This window comes from Quercus suber, unplaced genomic scaffold, assembly GCF_002906115.3.
Source record: "Quercus suber isolate HL8 unplaced genomic scaffold, Cork oak 2.0 scaffold_239, whole genome shotgun sequence".
Taxonomy (NCBI): Eukaryota; Viridiplantae; Streptophyta; class Magnoliopsida; order Fagales; family Fagaceae; genus Quercus; species Quercus suber.
The window spans coordinates 11,330-21,938 of NW_027069696.1; the positions used below are offsets into that span (position 1 = coordinate 11,330).

General features: G+C 32.5%; 1 protein-coding gene across 1 annotated transcript; it reads left to right on the forward strand.

Moving 5' to 3' along the window:
• Window positions 1-4,418: 4,418 nt before the first annotated feature.
• Window positions 4,419-8,919, forward strand: LOC112035574 (GABA transporter 1). Its single transcript, XM_024068407.2, has 7 exons — window positions 4,419-4,643; window positions 5,443-5,565; window positions 6,851-6,945; window positions 7,083-7,269; window positions 7,394-7,524; window positions 7,730-7,945; window positions 8,656-8,919. Exons 1-7 carry the CDS (start codon window positions 4,469-4,471, stop codon window positions 8,917-8,919), a joined length of 1,191 nt encoding a protein of 396 aa, XP_023924175.2. The 5' UTR covers window positions 4,419-4,468.
• The last annotated feature ends 1,690 nt before the right edge of the window (window positions 8,920-10,609 follow it).

A 10,609-nucleotide genomic window follows, 5' to 3' on the forward strand; every position in this document is an offset into this window, starting at 1 on the left:
AGCTCTATATATAGGGTGCTGTCGTGTGAAGTGTGAACCTTGGGTGAAAAAGTATTCACCAAGTATTTCTTATCACGGCGGTCACTTATCGATGCAACATGTATGTATAATGGCGCCTTATCGAAAGCATTTGTTACATCTAATCTAATCTCCTAGTCTTTCGATGCTACAAACATAAAAGTCGCCTTTATAGTTAGTACTACAGAAAAAAAATGACGTCGCTGTTTGAAGTGCTATTAGGGGAATGCCTTGTACAATTTCTCGTCTAATCTCTAATAATAAAAACAGGTATGATTAGGATTTTTTAGACCCATAAAAAAATGTCAATTTGTACTCAAACATGTTAAAATGTCAACTTAAGTTGACGCACATTAGCACATGTCACAATTTAGGTATAACAATGGGGTAGGGTTAGGTTAGGAGTGTTCCATCCCTTTTTAAGGGTAAGGTCGATTTAATGCATTTTTGGAACTAAGTTAATAACTTTGAATTGAGCCTTTTCTTATATTTACATATTAACTAAATAATATTTGTTTAACTTTTGATAATGAACGATGGATTTCAGTAATGAATTTGCATAAAAAAACTATTAATCTCGATTCTAATTTTTTTAAATAGATAAAGTAATAGTTTGTTCAACTTTCATGCATTTGGGAGATTGAAAATTTTTACTCTTAAATTACTACAAATAGAGTGTAACAAATTATTAGAATCCACAACATTAAAAAAGAGGATAATTTTTATATAAAAAAAAATGTTGTATAAGACAAAAGATACAATATATTCTATTTGTTAATAGTGGACTTTCTTCATCTGGGGCCTTAGGTTGTTTAGGAAAAGGTTAACTCAGCCCTGCTTTGGGTCAAGGCATATTGGCAAAATGTGAGGGCAGGGCAAGTTGGGGTAGGATAAGTTAGAGGTATTTTTTTTCCATCCATAATGAGGTGGATCCAGCATTAATGTAATAAAATGGATGAGCAAATGCTAGAATATAAAAGAATTCGTAGTTACATTAATGGATGAGCAAATGCTAGAATATAAAAGAATTCATAGAAAACAAGTATTTTGGAGATAAAAATAAAATATGTAAACAAAATCAAATTATATAGCCAAAACAGAGTGAAAATCCAATTAAATTATAAATTGAATTTCTAATTTTGTGTCACATGACCTATTAAAATTTTTTAATTTTTGTGCCAAAGTAAACGATAAATTAACACCTAACACGAAAAAAAAAAAAAAAGACATACTACAATGATGATGCTTATTGACCTAAGTAAGAACATCTCACAAACACACTTTTATTATTGGTAGATTCAGTAGTCTCAAGCTCTTCTCTCTTAAATGTTTCCTTATTCTTAGCTCTCCTGCTTCCTTTGCTACAACTATTAAGTATTAACACCATTGCCACAATTGAGGAGTCCAAAGAAAAAGGCTTTAAAAGCGAAACCTCACCTCCTCCTCTCAATTCTATACCCTCATCCCATGTCTCCTCCGTCTTCTCTGTCAACGTCCACCAATTTGATACTCACACCGCCCTCTCCTCTTTCCATTGGATTTCTCAGAACAAGCCTACTCTCCATTGCTTCACATTCTCATACACTACTATTTTATTAATTTTCCATCTCAATGATCAAATTTTGCCATTCACCCTATGAAGTTGCTTTCGTCTCGGACTTCTTAAGCTGGCTGAATAGCTAGTTTCAGTTTACTCCTAACATGCTGTGAATGAGACTTTTCAAATCACTACAAACGAGCGAAAATGGTTAAAGTTTTGTATAGTAGATTCCACTTCTTCTTTTTTTTAAACCCTTTATTGCTGTAATTTTCCTTGTAAATAAAAAGGTAGAGGTTTACCTATATTATCAATGCCAACCTTGCCATGTGTAATATTTCTCTTCATCAGGAGATTCTTATGATTGTTCTTAACGTGGTAGTTGAAGATACAATAGATGGCTTTGTGAAGACTTGCTACAAGCATACAACAAATGAGAGGAGAAATGTTTTTTTTTTTTTTTTTTTTTCAATTGTGTGTGGTCTATTTAAGGAAAATGATGTCTGTATTGGTGAGTACACTAAATTCCATGGACTGTGGTTGATTCAACCACTATTCATTTTATACCAAAAGATTATTCCTGATGAGACATTGTGAAGGAAGTGAATGGATCGATACTTTAAGCTTGGGAAAGCATCTTTTGATAATTAGGGTGCGTTTGTGTAAGGCTTATTGCATTTTCCTAAATTGCGTTTTTTGGCCAAATACAAATTGCAGGTGAACAATAAATTTGAGCAATAAAAAATATTTTATTACAGTGTTTTCAACAATAAGCTTTTTGATTTCAGCAAAATATGCGGTATCTAAATACACACTAGTATTTGGGAAGCATTTAAGGCCAGTGTTTGTGCGTGTTGCTGAAAAAATATGGATCCCATGGCACTGTTCACAGACTCATAAAAGTCATCCAAACACAAATTGTAATTTAAAACTGGGTCTCATAGCACTATTCACACATTTAAAAATGTATTTTGCTACAGTGTTTTTAATTTTCAGTAATAAGCAGTATTCAAATAGAACCTTAATCTACTCTTAATATTGAAACATGATTTAGGCACCTCTAAGGCCACCATTTTCTCTCATTGACGATATACTACAACGTTCATAGGAGGCGTATGAATGATTTTTTTTTTTTTTAATTTTTTTTTGAAAAAAGGCCTTATAAAAACTTTGGAACATCTACAAGAGGTGACTATTTACTATTTAGTTTTACTAATCCTTCAAAAAAAAAAAAAGTTTTACTAATCATTTAATGCTGTTAATTGCTTTAGTATGAGTATTGTTGGTTTCAAAAGTCAATTTGGATTACAAGATTCTAAATGGCTCTTAAGAATTTATAAATTTGATTGGGTTTGTTTGTTTCTATCCCATTTATACTGCTCAATGTGGAAATTGGGATGACTAACTCATTAGTTATTATCATTATTGTTGAATGTTTTCATGCATAAGCACAAGTTACATGTTAGTATGTATAAATATAAAATATATGCAAACAATATTAAATTAAATTATATATACATAATTGGGTCTAGTTAACGAGTATTAATCAATCATTTTAAAAAACATTTTATGATAAATTAAAAAAAAATTATCATTTTCTTAAAAAAAAATTTTAAAATAATTTATTAATGAATATCCTAAGGACTACATAATTTTAGATTTTAATTATAATCTGTTTTAGTTTGATCCTTCGATGTGTACAGTATACCTAACCGGATTCCCAATTAGATCCGCTCAACGTGACCTGTTTAACAGGTCTACTTTGAATCATAGTGTGATTTTTTTGGGGTCACAGCCACTTATAGTGCTTGCTTGGTTGAAGCCTTGAATTCCACGCTTTGACATTTCGCAGACAGTTTAGTCATACATCTACTCGTCTGCTTTGTTTCGTAGTGACTTTTTTTTTTAGGGGCCCCAAAAGTGCTTGAAGTTCACACTATGACACACACACACACATACATATATATATATATATTTTAAGGAATTGGATTAGCTTCGGTGCTTTTAGTACACTGGATTCGATCAGATTATGATACGTGTTTTCAAATTGCTTCATTATTTGAAGATCTTAGTTTAGTCAAGCAACTACTATTAATGAGGGATTTTCATTTTCTATACGGACGGTTACAGAGGGCTAGGTTTTGATTTTCTAAAGATTGCTTGTTCGGTAGAGCGTTTTAAATATATGTTTTCAGTCTTTAAACAATATTACACGCATTTTTACACACTTTTCACCCATACGTATTTCAAAAAATTACAAACAACATTACTCAAACTCTTCTACCAAACAGGTCTAATTTTTTATTTAATTTGATTTGATTTGATTATTATTAATAATTTATAATTAAATTTAGTACTATTTGTGAGGGAGTGATTATGTGTGTTAAACCTTTATTTTCAATGTCCAATAACAATAGGAGGGTATAAATAAAGCTTTTCACGTCAAGTACGTTTTGAATTAATTTTTTTTTTAAAATTTATCATCCAAACAAATAAGCAAAATTAAAATACAAGAAAAGACCGAATGAGTTTAGTTCATGAATACAAATTTGCTGTAACATTTTTTTGTGTTTCGTCTTATATTTTACCAATCTCAACTTATCATATATTTATTTAAATTTTTTTATAAAATAGTCAAAGTTTAAAATTAAAAAAAAAAAACATATAATAAGTTATGATTAACAAAATATAAAATGTAATGCAAAAAAACCGTTTGATAAAGGAGTTTAATAACATATTTTTAATTTCTAAATAATATTATACATATTTTTACGCAACTTTTTTATTTACAAAAATACAGGCTGACTACTACGAGTGCTTTGTTTTTTGGGGCGTGAAAAGAAACTACAAATAGAAGTAAAACTGCTTTATTTTCAACTCCCAATAGTCCAAGTAGGTGACAATTGGTGCAAAATGCATTCAGACATTATTCCGAGCACGCCACCCGCAGCAGCAGCAGAGAAGCATGAAGAAGAAGAAGGAAGAGGGACGTGGAAGCACGCGGCTTTCCATGTGGCCACTACGATTGCCACTCCAGCTGCTTACGCTCCTTTGCCCTTCGCTCTTGCTTCTCTCGGTTGGCCTCTTGGTCTGTGAACTCTTCTCTTTGCTCTGCTTGCTTCGCTTAACATCTCTTTTTTCCTTTTTCTTTTGTTTTTTTGGCAGCAATTGAATAAACATGCAAAATAATTATGAATATACAGAGTCCCATATACTAATTAATTACAACAAAGTGTGTGTGGTATATTCATCCATCTCCATATAGCACAAATCATTCATTTGTTTCATCATCACAACGGTGTGGTGTGGACCGACAATTTATATATATTATAAGAGATGTTATGCAACCTCGCGCGCGCGCTGCCTTAAAATATCAACAATAATAATATTGTTGATCTTGATGATACTAATAATTTGGTTACATGTGTGCTACTTGATTTTCTTTTTCTATAGGGAAAAGAAAGTATGTCTAAACTGAGCTAACCTTAATTTGCAATTTCGCATTATACTATAATATTGTTATTGTTGATGATAATGAAAATTTACTATCTATCCTATTAATTCCTAGCTAGGCCTTACAATATATGAAAATCATACTCCATACATCTAACTTAATTCGGGTTAATATGTATGAATATTTTTAAAAAAAAATTGTCTATATTAATGCTTTAAATTAAACTACTAATTTTAGTTTTCTTGTCTAATTTTAATTATTTGGTTAATACTCTCTATTTTATCTTTTACCTTTTTTTTATGATTTTTTTTAAAAATTTTATTTTATGACATCTATTTTAGCTTTTACCTATACACACACACACACACACACAAAAACTTTTATTGTATTGTGGATATGTTGTTACAATTAAGTTGCTACTCCCTCTGCCCAGGTGTGACTAGTTTAGTGAGCGGAACATTGGCAACTTGGTATTCTAGCCTTCTGATTGTGTCATTATGGAAATGGAATGAAAAGAAGCACATTACATATAGAGAACTTGCTGGGAGCATCTTTGGTTGGTATTTTCTAATTTCAATTCCACTTTTTAATATTAATATAAGAAAAGAAACAACCGTGAGTGAGTGAGTGACATCAACAACAAGAATATTATAAAGAAAATATAAAAAACTTAAAATTGTTTCAAGGACAGCTTTATGTTTATGATAGACCACTACTTAAATTTGCTGATTAATTAGGAGAACTCAGATCAGATATCCAAGAATTGAGAAATCTAGAAAAAAGAAGGAATTCAGATTTAATTTTTTCCATTTCAGCTGTAATTATTTAGGATGGCATCACTGACTAGTTTGAGCTTATCATACTTGTAGTTGCTTGTTAGATGTCTGCTATTGTATGATAGGAATCAAATGACCCTTAATCTCTATTGCTCTCAAGGGAACTAGGCCTCCATCGATTCTTCGAGGGAATCAACCTCCAATGGCATTTCAAGAATGACTATTCAATGTATTATTCATCAATTCAATTCACATTACAATCAGTATTGAGCTTTATACCCTACTCACTAACTAACAAAGTACAACACAACACAGCTTAGTTACTTAACTAACCAAGTACAACTTCCAATGCATTATCAACTAACTCAACCAATTTGAAACCAACTCTGTACAAGTATCCCCTGCATCTCTGTACAAGCATCCACTGCACCTAACACAGCAGCAACACACTACACCAGATGCACCCCAATCAGAGTCCTAACATTGTAGCTAGAAAATTTTCTTGTCTTTGATTGTTAGATGCCTGCTATTGTCACAATATCTGAGAAAACTATTATTAATTATCTTCTAGTGGCTACTTGTACAATGTTTACAATTCAAGTCCATTGCCATGGACATGTATATGTATATAGGGTGAAGATGAAGTTACTCCTGATGAAAATTTTATACTCCTTTGTCCTTCTAATTCTTCTATATAGAACTCTTGTATTAAAACTTTGTTGGGTACATTTCTGAGCATTAGAACACTACCACTTGATTCCAAATCCTATTCCCTACCTGAAATGTAAGGCACAACTTGTTTGAACTTAATACCTACCATTTCTCAATTGATGAGCTATAGCTCTTGTGGCCATTTGTTTTAAATTATGGCAATTATTTTCCTGAGTTACATGTGATGCACTTGTTTTTCCAACTACAGTGCTTACATACAGTTAAAATATCTCGGTATTTAGAATCTGAACCTGTGTTTTAAGTTGGATCTTTTAACTGTTTTAGCTTGTATCGCTTTCTCACCATATGTATTTCTGGTAATTTGACTGGAATTTTTTTCCCTGATTCTTGAAGGATTCTGGGGTTATTGGTCTGTTGCACTTTTTCAGCAGGTGGCTTCTTTGGGCAATAACATTGCCATTCAAATTGCTGCTGGGAGCAGCCTTAAGGTTAGGCAGTCTTAAAATGATAGGTTATTATGATATGCGTTCCTCCTAATTTCTTATTGTTTATTTCTTTCACTTTTTTTTTTTTTTTTTGGGGGGGGGGGGGGGGGTTGTTCTGTTCCATCTATATACGTACACAGGCAGTTTACAAATACTTTCGTGAGGATGGTTCCTTAACCTTGCAGCATTTCATTATGTTCTTTGGAGCCTTTGAACTTGTTCTCTCTCAGCTTCCTGATATCCACTCATTGAGATGGGTAAATGCGTTGTGCACTTTCAGCACGATTGGATTTGCGGCTACAACCATTGGTGTGACAATTTATGATGGTGGGCTTGTTATGTTTTCCTTTGCCTGCTGGATCATGGCTTTATTGCTTGAACCAGTATTTCCATAAAATTTAGTATCTTCATAGCTTAATCTCTGGCTTTATTTGATTTCATGTCCTTCTAGGTAAGAAGACTGACAGAAACACAATAAGTTACAGTTTGCAAGGAAGCTCCTCACATAAGACCTTTAGAGCCTTTAATGCTCTTGGGATAATTGCTTTTTCTTTTGGAGATGCAATGCTTCCTGAAATACAGGTAACATGTCATAAAAAATATTTTATAAATTCAGGGGTTTTCATTCTTATTCTTATGTTGATTTTTTTTTTCCATCTATTAAAAGTCAATTTTTATTTTTGTTTGGCTTTTGTGTACTGGTAGATGAACTAAGGGATAATATTTTTGAACAATACACATTCTTAACAATCAATATGGTGACTATAAACAACCATTTGCTTTCCAGAATACCATGAGAGAACCTGCAAGGAAGAATATGTATAAGGGTGTATCAGCAGCATACAGTGTCATTATCCTGAGTTACTGGCAACTGGCCTCCTGTGGATACTGGGCTTTTGGATCAGAAGTTCAGCCTTACATATTATCTTCTCTAAGCGTTCCTGAATGGACAATTGTTATGGCAAATCTCTTTGCTGTGATACAAATATCTGGATGCTATCAGGTACTCTTTTTAGGTTTTATAAATAAAGAGTTGCATTTAATGTAACATGCTTGGCCATTATAGGTTTACATGATAGGTCTTTGTTTCTTGCTCTCTTTCTTCTTCTTCGTTATTTTTTCTTGTATTATTTTAATTCTCAGGACAGAATTATAATTTAAGTTTAGCTATAAAACGAAAAGAAGGTGTGGTATAGATTTCAGAATACACTTGATGCAAACAACTGAAAACTTCATTAACACCAATGCAATGTGACAAACCTTTCTTAGTATTAGGTATCTATAAATAAATCCCCAAAAATGAGAAAATTAATAACCAAGTATTCTTTGATTTTACACCATATAAATCAGCAATTTGTGAAGTACAGATCAAATTGCGAAAATAGAAAAATGGAGAACAGCCATATATACATGCAGTCTTGAAAAAAGTGAGCAGTCAACAGAACACAAGCTTTCTCAATCATGACTTCTTGTACTCTCTCATTTATTCTTTAATGGTCTTTTCTTAAGTGATGCATCACCACTCCATCATAATTTGAATTTCAAATTTCTTTTTGTCTGTGTCTATGTCAAGCAAAATTCTTGCAATGTCGTGTTTTTATGCTGACATCTTCCCACATTTTTATGATTACTTCCTCTCTTGGCTCTGCATTAGTCATGTTTTTAAACGATTATGAATTCAATGCCTCTTTTAATTGAATCTTTTTCTTTTAGATATATTGCAGGCCAACATATGCCTACTTTGAGGAAAATATGCTGTCCAGCAAAGCTACTGGCCGTTTCCCCCTGAGAAAATACCTTGTTCGACTTATTTTTACTTCCATTTACATGGCTCTTATTACTCTTATTGCTGCGGCCATGCCCTTTTTTGGGGACTTTGTGTCCATCTGTGGCGCAATTGGATTCACTCCACTGGATTTTGTCTTCCCTTCTGTGGCATATTTGAAAGCGGGAAGAATGCCCAAGGATGCCAAATGAACAATGGAAATTTAACAATCTAGGAAAAATAGAGTGAAAAGGATTTTTTTTTTTTGTAAAAGAATTAGAAACTTTAAAATCTCAATGAATAATTTCTCAATAAAACCATTAAAATTTGTATAATATATGATCATCTTTCTTTTGAGCAATGGAAATTTATTGATTACAATTTTATTTATTGTAACTAAGAATGTATATGAATTTCCTCAAAAAAATAAAAGAAAAAAAAGAAGAAGAACGCATATGTTATCACATTATTTGTTTGTATGTTTGCAGTGACATTATTTAAAAATTTTATGATGGCAGTATATATGTAAATAAATTTTTATTTGAACTATAAGATAAAGTTATTTCAAATAAAATTTCCCTTTAGCATAATTGTGGGGCCTAAGAATTCGGCGACCCCGGCCCATCTTTGTACTAGGCCCAAAGCCCACGCCGAGAAGGAATGAACGCCTAATGATGAACCAAGAAAGCCCATATTGCTGAGAGACATCGCTGAGGACAATCCTGTCCTCAGCCAGCAAGATCATAGAAGGGAAGAGTGGCACGCCATCAAAAGCAGCCTCCCAGAGCATTTCAAAAAGAAGGACGAGTACGATGGACCAGTCATGGGAGCATGGTGGAAGAGCAATTCAAGGAAAAACTGTCACTTCCGTATTAAATGCCCACAACTAATGTTCTGGCCGCATTAATGGGGAAACGACCTTTGAACAGCACTACCTCGATTACCACAACTCACAGAATACCAGAAAGAATACTCACAGAAAGTTTGGGAAGACGTCTGATGGAACAAGCACTCAAGTATAGGTTTAGATGATTAACAAGTGGAAAGTTAAGATCATTAGAAGAGGACTATATAATAGAAAAAACCCACCATAAAGGGGGGGGAGATGATGGCAATTTGAAGAACTCCTGCAACCATGGCCATCACCCACATACAAGAACAGAGCTCCTCGGATGGTGCAAAGTACGAACTTTCTTTGATAAACTCAGCTCACTTCTATTTGATCATCATGTAAATCCATTTTAGTCGTTACCCACGCACTAAAGTCTAGCTCTTTGACCCGCTCTCTACAAATTCATTGTACTGGGTCCACTGGGCCTAGATCCCATTCGTTTTTGGGTCTGGTCCGAAAATCACGACCCTACAATAATCATGAACAACCCAACATCATACCATTATATTTTGTGTAAATTAATTTTTAAACCTTAAAGTTTTGAGCATGTTTCATTTAAATCTTAAATTTTTTTTAAAATATTTCTATTAAACTTTTTATCACATCCTTTTTATTAACAATGTTAAACATCACATATCCAACTAGTTTAAATGAAAATTATTTCAAACTTTGAAGTTTAAGTAAAAACTATTTGAAACTATAAGGTTTAATGAAATATTTTTAAAACCTTCAAGGTTCAAATGAAATAATTTGAAAGTTTAAAATTTAAACGAAATGTATTCATTGCTCTAAGATTTAAAAAAGTAATTTACCCTTCTTCTTTTTTGTACTTTTTTTTTTTATATAACTTTTTATTTGTACCTTTGGTTTTATCCCTTCGAATAAGACAAAAAGTGTCTTGCAGCTAAAATTTAGCATGAGGAGAAAACTAAGAGACAAGTCTAATCAAACTATAATGTCTCAAATCGATCCATTACTCCAAATAAAATCGATAAGGTATTCAAGCAAGT

What these genes read in the sequence shown, in the direction of transcription:
- LOC112035574 (XM_024068407.2), top strand. Translation starts at nt 4,469, where the DNA reads ATGCATTCAGACATTATTCCGAGCACGCCACCCGCAGCAGCAGCAGAG. An exon ending in CTGCTGGGAGCAGCCTTAAG is followed by an intron (nt 6,946 to 7,082) that starts GTTAGGCAGTCT and finishes ATACGTACACAG; the next exon opens with GCAGTTTACAAATACTTTCG. An exon ending in AAATATCTGGATGCTATCAG is followed by an intron (nt 7,946 to 8,655) that starts GTACTCTTTTTA and finishes TTTTTCTTTTAG; the next exon opens with ATATATTGCAGGCCAACATA.